General features: G+C 34.7%; 1 protein-coding gene across 6 annotated transcripts in view; it reads right to left on the reverse strand.

Annotated features, from left to right (window-relative positions):
- Positions 1 to 471: 471 nt before the first annotated feature.
- The window catches only part of SMAD5 (SMAD family member 5), a 43,070-nt gene continuing 29,812 nt past the window's right edge, over positions 472 to 13,729 (reverse strand). For all 6 annotated transcript variants that reach the window (XM_036312799.1, XM_036312800.1, XM_036312801.1 and 3 more), the window contains 3 exons: positions 9,400 to 9,621; positions 7,209 to 7,465; positions 472 to 5,510 (listed from right to left, as the gene is read on the reverse strand). In XM_036312799.1, coding sequence (XP_036168692.1) covers positions 5,367 to 5,510; positions 7,209 to 7,465; positions 9,400 to 9,621 — 623 coding nt within the window. In that variant the 3' untranslated portion in view covers positions 472 to 5,366. The remainder of the gene's footprint in view (positions 5,511 to 7,208; positions 7,466 to 9,399; positions 9,622 to 13,729) is intronic.

The raw sequence follows: 13,729 nt of genomic DNA on the forward strand, positions 1-13,729 counted from the left end.
ACTGAGGCACAGAAAGGTTAAGCACAAGCTAAGGGCACAGAGCTAAGAAAGCTCTGAGGGCCAGGATTCTTATGTAGGCAGGCAGCCTCCAGAGCCAGCTCTGCTACGAGCTATTCTATCTCTGGATCATGGGTCAAGACCTTCCATTTATAGATGGATCTAAAGAAGGGAAATTAGAGGTTAAACTAAAAAAACCCAGACTTTAGATCCAAATCCTTTTTCAAAACAGAACAAAACTAGCAAAGAATAACACATCAACACTCTTAGAAACAGAGTGGGAAAATATTAATCATTCTGAGCAAAACCTCATGCTGAGTGGCAAGACATGATATTTCCATTTTCTATCATTAGTGCACAAAACAGCTTGTCACAGCAACTAATACTCTCTCTTTTTTATAACTCCAAATAAGCAAGTTAAGTCAAAACAGAGCACACACACAAAAACAGAGAAACACACACACACACATTAAGCAGGTTTTGAGGTTTATTAAAATAAAGTATTAGCAAACAATATGCAAAAATGAAGTTCTTACGAGTTATGGCTTTGAAAAGCATAATATAGTAAAACCTAATACATTTTTATAAGTATAAAAAAGATAACAGAATGGAAGCATGTTGCCAGAATTTCACTTTCTACAACATAAACAGAAGCAGAACAAGTACAAATAAGAAGCAGACCTATAGTGCAGCCATTGGTTTGGTCTTTATTATCTGCATATAGAAATATCTATTTGAGAGAACATGGACAGGTACATATAAACATCCAGTTTTCATTATAATCTTATCCAATTTTAAAATAAGTAATTTTCAAAATGTAACTTAACCAATCAGGTTAAAAAAAAAAACCCACTTCTATTACCTTCAAGAGTCCCTACAGTTAAAAGACTTTATGAATGAATCAGAGCAACATCATCTGCAATGGGAAATCCAAATCTAAAAGATTTTTCTTTTATAAAGAACCTAGGCTTGTCTGACCTCACTGGAACTTGGTTATAGCTAACACCAACTGGTACCTAATAATGGGGATAAAAATCTATCTTACACAAAATTCTGAACTTTTTAAAAACAGCATCTTCAAATAAAACCTTACAGGACAATAGAATGATGATTTTAAGAATGTTAAGAACAGATTTAGATAAGAACCATGCAAACCTTTTTCACTCTGCCATGAATGACAGGAAAATCCTGCTCTGACTAGATCTTTTCAACAAAACAACTCATCACTGGTTTTACAGCAGTTGCTACCAGCAAATATTATAGCATAAGCTCTTACTTTAAAAATATATATTTATGTAAAATCTCTCATTGGTTTTTGTTAACCATCCAATTTTTGGGTAATACTTCAATTATAAGATAGTTGTATGTTAGAAGATAAGTTTCTATTATTAATCCAGTATAACAACGGCTTGATAAACACTGTTACCTCTTGTAGTCAGGGCATGCTGAACCTGAACTGCAATCCAGTGGATTCCAGAGAACTGTCCAAGTTTCTGTGCAGCAGGTAAAATTGTTGCTGCAGAAGTGATGCCTTGAATTCTCACCTTCCATACATGGATGATCTCTGAGAAGAAAACCTCCCCAGAATCCCACCTGCTTCCATGAGGAAAATGCTGTTCAGGGGAAAACAGGTATCAAACCTGAGATTACCCCCCACGAAAAGCTCCCTAGTTAATAGCTGAGGAGACCATCCATAAACCAATACTTACGAAAACTCGCTCCCATAAAAATCACCAACACTTCTAAAACCACCAGGCCATCTACTACCTTAAAAGGTCCGTGTTTATCTAGCTGATGAGTATGAGGAGGAAACGTTTATATTCCTACGAGAGACTAAGTGAGGCTTTAAATAAGAAGACAAAGAAGGGCTCTCACGCTATTAAAAGTCAACAGGTCCAAAATTTTAAGTCATCATTGGAAGTTGAATTCAATAATTACCTAAAGGTTCTTCCTTCTTCAGAAAGTATAAAATGTACTAATATATTTTAAGTGGGAAAGCGATAATAATCCAAAGTAATATTAAGCAAATAACTAGAAAAAGTATGAAGAAATGGATCTGAACTGGTATATTAGATGCTCTCTATAACAGAAGCACAGAGCTGAAACTGGTACTATAAAACTTTAGAGTCCCTCTGCTATTGGTAGGATTTGATTTTTTGTAAAAACTTTCTCCCTCAGCAGAACACTATTACAGGAGGATCATTTCCAGCAGGTCCCTTCAAATACAGTACGTTTTTTAACGTGAGCCCCAATTCTTGTCTTGATAATACATTTCAGATCTGAATACTTGACCATTTTACATCCTAAAAGGATGTCTTACTCTCAAATGTATGAAAAGTACATGGCTACATCCTCTTTCTGTACTATTAGATGTAGCTTCTTGAACTATCTAGTAATTTTACACTGGATTTGACCTCAGAAACCCAGCCAATTCTATTATCACAGTTTCTTACATAACAATAAAATGTGAAAAATTATTTATATTCTGATGTATGTATTTGACATTTTGGTTGATGTCTCCTTTGAATTTTCTCTAAAGAAAATATGTTAGCTTTAATAGGCCAATAATATGCTTACTAAGTTTTCATTTCATAACTTAAGTCAGGCAATACCCACCAGACCATAATATCCATTATGTAGCGATGTTAGTCAAATGCATCTCTTAAATTCTGTTTTCTCCTCTGCCAATCAGCATCTTTCTGTTGCTTTAATTCATTACCGAAATCAATTTAGATTCTAGTCTTCTTTTTGCATTTACCAAATTGGTTGTAATTTTATTATTCCCAGACTGTCTTTTCAGCTGGCATATATTAACATGTTGTATATGCTATAAAATGTGATTATTGTAATGGTGGCAATGTTTTATAAACCATTCTGGAAATTAAATTAAAACGTAAAACTATAATTTTCTGAAATAGTGTCTTTCAGAGGTACTTTCTTTTCATTAGTCAGAATTTCATTTAGTTTTTAAAAATCTTACTGGCAACTTTTATTTCCCATCCATGGATATTGGGCATCTTTGGGAATCATAGAAGCAGCCAGATTAAGTTTTCATTTAAAATCCACGGGTGTGGAATTGACAACTTTTAGTAAATACAACAGACTTCTACTTCTCCATGAAACTCTTAACAGTTAATAGTTTCAGGACTGTCATTCATGAGACACAGTTCCTTAGAAAAACCACAGAAAAGGCCAATCACATAAAATCCTGCTAACTCTAAAAGCTGTGACATGAATAAAAACTATTTGTAGTTAACTCAATGGAAAGTCTCAATAAAACAATTCCATAGTTTCCTTCAGTTCAAGCCCACTGAGGTTGATTACATGTTTCTATCATTCAACCTGGTGTTTTTTCCTATAAATTTGTTCCACAAATTGTATCATGAGCCTGGTAAGCAAAAAAAAAAAGTAAAATAAAAATTGTTCTATCACTAAGCAAATAGTATCCTCTTTCAGATGGCTGACACAGTTACAGAAGACTGATAATGTATGTCATGGAAAACTATGTTTAAGGCTCAGGGGACTGTCAGAAAGTATCCTCTCACCCAGCAAAGGGCTGTGAGCTGAAGCACATGGAAGGCACGTCATCTGAAAGAACTAAAACCATCCATTGGTTGCACTTTGTAAAAGCAATAAATAATGTCACAGAGAACAAAAAGAATCACATTCTCCTTTCCTCAAAAAACGTATTTACTTCCTCACAAAAGCAGAAAGGGTCAAGTAGAAAGTCAAACCAAATGAACATTTTAAACACAAAACTGACATAGTTCCATATAGTACTACAAGACACCAGAAAATAAGCTTTTTCTGATAGGTAAATTAGGTCACATTTTTCAAAATAATGTCTTTGTTCTCATGCCATAACTAAGTGTCCATCTGACTGCTCCATAGAAAAATGGGTAGAGTCTTTTATCCAAACCCTTTGAGCATGACTGATTAAATGGCTATTTTAGGGTTTTCATGTCTTCCCTTTCTGAGAATTGTGTTCTTGGTGATTAGCATTCACATAGGTACTAAAAAAAAAAAATGTAAAAAGAGCATGCATGGTAACTGACAGAACAGTCTGTGTTCTTTGACACATGAAGTTTTTAAATCAGCTATCTCAACCACCACTGCTGATTCATTTAGTTATCACCAGTGCCCCCAACCTCGGGGCTAGACTGAAGAGGCTTCTATGGCTATAGCAGTCTCCCTGCATGGGGAGACTGATGTAATAAGAGCAATGGGATTAATAAGTACATGACTTTTCAACACTAAAAACATCCATAAAACTGGAATTAAAAAGGCACCTTAAGCTGGGGCTACAGAACAACAGTATTATAATCTAGGCTGAAAATACAACAAAAGCTAAAAAAAAAAAAAAAAAAAAAAGTATAACTTCCTACAACTGTAATCTATAAATTGCAGTGTTTGTTAATACAAAAGGGGTACCAAGGAAGTAAGGATGAGCATGTAAGTCCAAGTCACTTGAGTGTGTTTCACAAAAGATTACACTAAAAACTGTCACCCATCAAAGTGCAAAATAAAAGATTAATGCATGTCAAAATTAGAGTCCTTGCAACACTGGCCGAAAGCAGCAACATAGCTGACCAAGGCCGTGCATGCGCTGTCGCTAGCTATAAAGTAGTACTTATGGCATGTTCTGAGTAAATGACACATACTGGAGACCTGTTGTTGGCAATAATTTTTTTAAAAAGGAAATGTTTTACAAAAGATATACTGAGTGAAGTCACAATACACTGACAAACAGTTAGCTGTATTAAGTGTAAATGTTATGATGTCATCTAGAAAACTATCACTTTGCTCTTACTGGACACTGCTTGTTACAGCAGTGCATAGTGTTCCTTCAAATACAAGATTCTTTTTTATAGTTTCTCTTAAGTCCCTACCATATGCTTTTATAGGACAATGAATTAGACTTTTAAAAGTTGGTGGGACACAGAAACTGGTAAAAGTACAGCTTCTTAAGGATCAAGAATCAAAGGAAAGACTTTTCACTGTATACCCTCTTATTATACAATTATAATTTTTCATTATGTGTTGTTTTTTACTTTTTCAAAAACATTTTAACAAAAAAATTTGTTGAGACAATAAGGCAAAAGTATGTTCCAGTTTAAGATTAATGCCAAACTTTTGAACTGGGGCATAATTTTTCTGCATCTTTCACAACAGTTTTGAAAGTTAATCACGTGAACATTAATACAAACAAATGTAGATTCATCACAAAATACAAATGTATTGGTCACAATTACGTAAAAAAAAAAAAAAAAAAAAGCTGTTTTCCATGTAAGCTCACAGTATCTGTACTGAAAGTTTCCCTAAAATTAAAACAAGTCCACTAATAACATAATTGAAGAGAATACTCTGCACTATGAAACAGAAGATATGGGGTTCAGAGGGGAGCCCATCTGAGTGAGGACTTTATCCAGCCACTGAAGAGGCCCATGAAGATGAATCTCAATCCAACATGGGGTGCTGGTAACATCCTGCCGGTGATATTCTGCTCCCCAGCCCTGTGGAAATGAACCAGTTGAAACCAATTTTAGGGCACTAACAAAAAGATACTTTAACAATAGACATATGCAGAATGTACTTTAAAAAAAAATTACAAAACCAATCAGCATTCACCATGGAGTTAAAATCAACACAATAGCTGCATTATTGAAAGATATATGCATTTTTAATAACATAATTCCATTAATAGAAACCCCTGGAACAAATTATTTCAGATTTCTTTATTTAATTTTATAAAGTTAATACTTTCTAAAGTGCAATATTTCATAATTTAAAAATTAATATTTCTTCAGTGAGATACATTTTAATTTAAAGGGATAAATAAAACATATAAATAGCCTCATATAAGTTCACATCAGATTTTGTCACCAAAATTTTTTGCTTCCAGGTTTTAATTTTTTAATCAAATAAGGCATTGTAGATCTGATCAAGGCATGCAAGTATAATTTAAGTGGCAATCACATATCAATTATCCTTTAAAATGGGAAATTGCTGGGATGAACTGAGCTAGAACACTTTATTCTAAAACTCCAGACAATGATTAAAATTTTCTCACTTTTACTTGCCCTGATTTATCAAACTCTCTGCTTTACCACTTACAGTAGTCCTGGCCCAGGAAAAGTAGGGTGGGGATCCAGTGGTGGTGGTGGTGGGGGAGGCACACGGGGGAGAGGGCACGGGATAGGGGGCGCAGAGTGGTGGTGCAGAGGAACAGAACAGGAATGGGAAGACAAAATTAAATATGCAAAAGTCAGGTTTCTACAGTAGGGAGGGAATGAGGACCTTCAAGGCTACTGATAAACTGATGCTTATGACAGACCTATAACGAAGCAGCAAGGAAGCACTGGACTGTGGGACTGAATGCCAAAAAGAAAACACCCCCACACAGCATCTGACAGTTGCTCTTGGGCTAAATCCATAAGGACCAAATACAGGTTGCTTAAATATATCACTAAAATTCTTTCCAAATTTTGTTCATGAACCATCATCATCTTTGGATTGCCAATAAAATCTGGTCAAGAGTAAATGATAAATTTGAAAACTTCTTTAAACTTTACAAATTCTCAATAACAGAACTTAGGTACAAGAAAAATAATTTTAATATCCCAAAATCCTTTAAGTTACTCTAATGGGAACTAATAATAATTTAAATTGCTAAAACTAGGGAACTTTAAAAGAAATGCTAATATTAAATGTTCTCGCCCGGCCAAGGTTGCTCAGTGGTTGAGCATTGACCTACAAAAAAGTCATGGTCAATTCCCAGTCAGAGCCCAGCTTGTGGGTTGGATCTCCAATGTGGAGCATGAAGGAGGCAGCTGATCAATGATTCTCTCTCATCATTGATGTTTCTATCTCTCTCTCCCTCTCCCTCTCTCTAAAATCAATAAAAATACATATGTATTTTAAAATGCTCTCTAGCAATTTAGCCTTTAACTTAAATTCTTTATAAACTCAGCCCCTATTCATCATCAAAATTAGTATCATGCATTTTATAATGTTTGGTTTATAAAATAAAATCACAGACCTATCATGTGGACAAAGTTATAGATTTAAGAATTTCATTTAAAACCCTATTAAATCAGGTCAAAATTACCACCTTTCATTTAATAATGACTTTTTAAAAATTATATTCTACAGACATATAATATACATATTCGCAATGACTCAAATTAAGTTACAGGTCACAACCCACTTACCTTGACAAAACTCATTCGAATTGTACACATTTTGGTGAGCTCATATACTGCCTCAAACCCATGATTGACAGACTGAGCCAGAAGCTGTGCAAATTCTTGATTGTTAAAAATTTTGAGGCTGCAGCTGCTGGGAATCTTACAGACAGTGGTAGGATGAAAGCCGTGATGAAAGTTGCAGTTCCTACTCTGTACAAATATGCTGCTATCGCTGAGACACTCTGCATACACCTCTCCACCAACATAGTACAGATGAACACCTTAAAAAGACAGGCATTACAAGAGTCAACAAAGCAGTATAATGGAACCAAAGAGGCTGTATGAGATGCAACCAAGAACTCCCACTAATCTATAGCAAACTCCCCAGTCTTTAGATAGAAGGTACCACTAGATGGCCTTCCACTGCCACAATAATCAAGAGGTTAATGTCTACATAAATCTAAAATTGTCCTCAAGTAACTAACACTTAAGACTCAAGTTGGCAGCATAAGAGGTTATCAATTCCTATGGCTTTTTCCCCTTTTCCAACAATCAGTTATCTCTATGAGAGAAAGCAACAGAAGAAAAAGACAAAAGGTACCTTATGATGAGTCCTTTCAAAGGCACGCTTGGTGCTATCAACTATCAACAGAGCCATTTGGCAAAGAGTTTTGCACTCCTTTTGCTAATGGAGGGAAGAGTAACATTAAAAAGCCACACACTCACCAAAAACCCTAAGGCATATGTGTACATTCAGGCCACAAAAGGGCCTGTAAATGGCAGATTTACCTTTTCTTTAAAATAATATTTTTGGCCCTGGCAAGGTAGCTCAGTTGGTTAGAGCATTGATCCCATACACCAAGGTTGTGCGTTTGAACCCCAGTCAGGCCACATGTAAGAATCAACCAACAAATGCATAAATAAATGGAATGACAAATCGATGTCTCTCTCTTTCTCTCAAATCAATAAATGTTTAAGAGATTAAAATAAATATAAAAATTAAAAATATTTTTGGTATTTAATATAAATAAGTATGAACATAGTTACAATATTAAAAATTCAAATTATACAGCTAAAGCTGGAGTTGTTCTCAACTTTTCACTATGCAAACAGTGCTAAAAAGATCATCCTTGTACATACATACCTCTGCACACCCATGAGTCAGAGACATGTATTAAACTGAGACATTAAAAACTTTTCTTTTCTGAGCAAATAAAGATGACCCTTAGAAGAAAGGGTCCTAGAACTATATATGCTGGGGGAAAAGGGAAAACCAATTCTAGAATTCACAAAGTAGATTTCTCTTGAATTATTCTACTATAGTGAGAATATTAATGCATAGAAATGAGGCATTTCACTGAAAAAATCAAGTTGGCTAAAGTCAAAAGAGAATGGAAACTTTCTTTTCAATTTATTTTTGGCCATAGTATTTTTCTGAATCTTTTCTGTAAGAAATTGCATTACAATTTATTTACTCTTGTTCAGTATTTGGACTAAGATTTTCTCAAGTCAAAAAAGCAGTAAGTGATAAAAACAGAAGTTCTTAAGAAAGAGGCAATACACACTCTACCCGGGACAGACTTCTTTTCTGACCACTTGATTAAAAGAGACTCTGACATTTCACTGCAGTGTGAGAAGTTCTTTGCTTGTTATGGCAACTGTCTTGTAGGACAAATAATAAATAAATCTTATTACTTGAATTAAAAAGTGGAAGGGGTGATGGTGAAGCTATGGAAAATTTATATCACTCAAACTATATTTCCTACCTGTAACCCTTTTCCTCCAACATTATGGAAATTCCTGTATGTCATCTCAACCCCAAATACTCCATAAATATCATAATAATAAAACCCTAATCCTTCCATAGCATTCCTTTATTCCACAAATATTTGTTGTATATTTACTATGAGTCAGGCACTGTTCTAGCTGCTGAAGATGTTGTAAATAATGCAAATTTCTGTAAAGCTTATAGTGTAGTCAGAAAAATATTTAAAAATATAAACATAGAAGTAATATTCTTTCAAATCCTAAGTACTATGAAGAACAACCAAGCAGGATAAAGAGGACCGATTATGTCTTTACTTCAACACCTGCAACTTGAGGGCAGAGACTATGCCTTAAGCTTTGTATACTCCAGCAACTTACACAATGCATGGGACACAGAAAGCACAACAAAAACACACTTCAAGTGAACGTAGGGAAATAACAAAATTACCTTTTCCAATATGTCTCCTAGTGTTTTCAATTGTCGAATTACGATTAACGTTTGACAACAACCCCAAACAGAATCTACTTTTGTTATTTGAAGGGTCTGTGAATCCATCTACTAACACACTAGTAGAAGACGCATGAAAAGCTTCCCCAACACGATTGTTTAATTCATAGTAAACAATTGAACACCAATGTTTGGGCTCTTCATAGGCAACAGGCTGAACATCTGTGAACAAACCAAACAGAAAAAATATTTAATGAATCCAAAACTCCAGATTCTTTAGATGCTTCCCTCTAACCCAAACCAAGAACTATATGAAAAAGAAAATTTTCGGATATTTCACTTAGTCTCACTGTCCTTCCTAGCTTTGAGTCTGTATCCAAAAAACAAACTCCAAAATGCCTTGAATATGACAATTTTAAAAATTATACAAATACAAGGATAGCCAATATCACATTTTAAGTTGTTTTCCTAGCAGGATCTATTCCAGGTTTAAATTTGCAATGACAAACCTGTTTCAGCATCCTAAAAGATTTAACTATACCAGAATCTATAAAATTATATTAAACAAAAACCTGAACTAGAAAAACTAAGTGAGACACTCAATAAACCAGAAGAGAGGGGAACTTCCTCAACTTAATAAAAAACATTTACAAAAAAACCTAAAGCTAACATCATACATACTTAATGGTGAAAAACTAGAAGCTTTTGCTAAGATTAGCAGTAATAAGGTAAGGATGTTCTCACCACTCCTTTTCAACATCGTATTGGAAGTCCTAGCTAATGCACCAAGACAAGAAAAGGAAATAAAAGGTATACAGATTGGAAAGAAAAAATAAAAAATTTTTTTTTGCACAAATGAAATGACTACCTACATGAAAGGCGAGGCGTATTAAATGCTTTCTTAAAATATTTTCAATTTTCAATGGGTTTATTATAAGTTAAGGAGTATCCATCTGTACTGACCAAATTCTCACTCATGTAAAAGTCAATAATTCATAATGGACACAGTGGGTGGGAGGGGCATGGAAGCTCTTCCTACAGTGCTAGTAGGGTGTCTGTCTTGGAGCTGTAATCAGGCAGGAGTCATGGACCCTCAATTTTCTTTTAAAACAGCAGGGATAGCCCTAGCCGGTTTGGCTCAGTGAAGAGCATTGGGCTGTGGACTGAAGAGTCCCAGGTGTGGTTCCAGATCAGGGAACATGACCAGACTGTGGGCTTGATCCCCAGTAGGGGGCGTGCAGGAGGCAGCTGATGAATGATTCTCTCTCATTGATGTTTCAATCTCTCCCTCTCCCTTCCTCTCTGAAATCAATTAAAAAATATATATATTTTTAAAAGCAGGGATAAACATATGAGAAAAACTTAAGAATGGTCACATGGCCTATGTAGGCAGTGCAAAAGAACTGGTTAACTTTTAAAATTTAATTCTGATTATTCAATTGCAAAGAATTCAGATGAGGAGAAACAGAAAACAATATTTTCTCCCAGTCTGTGGCTTGTCTTCTCATAAAATGAAATCCTAACAGCTCAGATTTTAAATAAGTTTATACAAAAATGGAATAAGAAGGGGCCCATAATCAAAGACACATACAAATGAGTAACAGGAAGTTATAAGAATAGTATCAGGAAAGCTAGAGCCAAGAATGAGCAGAAGATTGTAGGGAAAAAATGCTAAGCAAAACTGAAAAGACAATTTTAGTTAGGATGAGAAGAAGAAAAAGAAAAGCTTTGCCTCTGCTCAAGGCAAAGGATATATTGTTAACTGATGACTCAAAGCATTGCAGTTTAACTCTGATTTTCCTTTTGTTACCTCTCTGTCAAAGAAAAAACACAAAATATGACTGAAAGGGGAAGAAAGTTGGTGAAAAAAGACATCTGTAAGAGTGAGAAGACTTCCGTGCCAATTCCTCTAAAGCAGTGGTTCTCAACCTTCCTAATGCCGTGACCCTTAATACAGTTCCTCATGTTGTGGTGACCCCCAACCATAAAATTATTTTCGTTGCTACTTCATAACTGTAATTTTGCTACTGTTATGAATCATAATGTAAATATCTGATATGCAGGATGTATTTTCATTGTTATAAATTGAACATAATTAAAGCATAGTGATTAATCACAAAAACAATATGTAATTATGTGTTTTCCGATGGTCTTAGGCGACCCCTGTGAAAGGATCGTTCGACCCCCAAAGGGGTCGCAACCCACAGGTTGAGAACCGCTGCTCTAAAGTGATTCAGTTGTTTGGCTTAGACAAACTGTACTCCAAGGAACACCTAACATACAATACTATCAAATGGCACTGTCTGGTTTCTGGGGAACCAGGAGAAAGAAAAAAAGGAAAATGATTGTTGGGATAAATATTGTCCATATTCTCAGAAGGAAGGTAATACCATTTATTACCTATGCTACATGCTAAGTTCATTACAAATATTGTCTAATTCAATCAATATGCTAATAATCCCTTTGTAAATATTCTATTTACAAATGGAGAAACGTAGGTTTAGAAAATTTAAAAAGCTACCCTAAGTTGCAAAGCAAATAAGTAGAGATGTAGGAATTCAAATCCAAAAATTCATGATCTAAGACATTTTGCTCTAACTGAAAGCAGATTCTATAAATTACAAGCACATTAGTATGACCAAATTCCTTGGTAAATTCTAAACCTTGAAAAAGCAGACATTATTCAGATATTAATAATACTATGCGGAGCCTGAAATTCAACTCTTTTTAGAAACATGGAGCACCTAGAAAAACATAATGTGACATACAGTCTTTTTATATGATCACAAACACATATAACACACATAAAAACACGACTCTTAAGAAATGGCATAGATATGGAGCATCTTTTTATATATTTATTTACCATGTGTTTATCTTCGGTGAGGTGTCTGTTATGTCCTTGACCCATTTTGTTTAATTGGGTTGTTCATTTTCTTGTTGAGTTTTAGAGTTCTTTGTATATTTTGGATAACAGTTCTTTATCAGATATGTCATTTGCAAATATTTTCTCCCAGTCTGTGGCTTGTCTTCTCATTGCCTTTACAGTGTCTTTTGTATATAGGAAGTTTTTAATTTTTATTGAAGTCCAGCTTATTGATTACTTCTTTTTTTTTATCCTCACCCAAGGAGTGAGGATATTTTTCCATTGATTTTCAGAGGCAGTGGGAGGAAGTGGGGGGGGGGAGGGAGGGGTGGAGAAAGAGAGAAACACCAACTGTTTGCCTCCCGTGCTCACCCTAACCCGAGGCCTGGGATTGAACCTGCAACTGAGGTACATGTCCTTGACCAGGAATTAAAGCCAAGACCCTTTGGTCTGAGGGCCAATGCTCTAACCACTGAACGAACCAGCCAGGGTCTTATTTCTTTCATGGATCATGCCTTGATATTGTATTTAAAAATGCATTACCTTATTCAGACCTACATTTTCTCCTATGTTCTTTTATAGAATTTTTATAGTTTTATGTTTTACATTGAGGTCTGTGATTCCTTTTGAGATGATTTTGGTGAAGGGTGTAAAGTCTATCTCTAGATTAATTTTTTTACATATGAATGTTAGTTGTTCTTATATCATTTGTTGAAAAGATGAGCTTTTCTCCATTATTGCCCTTGCTCCTTTGTCAAAGATCAGTTAATTATATTTATGTGGGTCCATTTCTGGGTTCTCTCTTCTGTTCTTTTGATCTATTTATCTATTTTTTTTTTTTAATCTTCACCAGTCAGGGCAATGCTAACTCTTACAATCAACTGATTACTGAAAAAAATACCAAAGCAATTCAATGGAGAAATGATACACTTTTCAATAAACACTGAGTGCTACAACCAAGTGGATATCTACATGCACAAAGATGAGTAGACCTTTACCATACAAAAAGCTTAACTCAATAGGAATCAGACACTTAAATGTAAGAGCTAAGCTACAGAACTTAGCTTAGAAAAAATTTCTCAGGTGCAACACCAGAAAGGAAAAAAAAACTGTTAAATTGGACTCATCAAAACTAAAAACTTTGTGCTTCAAAAGATAACCACAAGAAAATAAAAAGACAATCCACAGACTGAGAAAATATTTGCAAATTATTTATCTGATAAAGGACTTCTGTCCAGAAGGTATAAAGAACAATTACAATTCAATAATAGGACAAACAATGCAATTTTTAAATGGGCAAAAGATTTGAATAAACATTTCACCAAAGAAGATACATGAATGGTTAATAAGTACATAAAAATGTTCAACAACATTATTCATTAGGGAAATGCAAATTAAACCACAGTTAGATAACACTTTACACCCACTAGAATGGCTATAATAAAAAAAATAACTAGTGTTAAG

Source organism: Myotis myotis, unplaced genomic scaffold, assembly GCF_014108235.1.
Source record: "Myotis myotis isolate mMyoMyo1 unplaced genomic scaffold, mMyoMyo1.p scaffold_m19_p_6, whole genome shotgun sequence".
Classification (NCBI taxonomy): Eukaryota; Metazoa; Chordata; class Mammalia; order Chiroptera; family Vespertilionidae; genus Myotis; species Myotis myotis.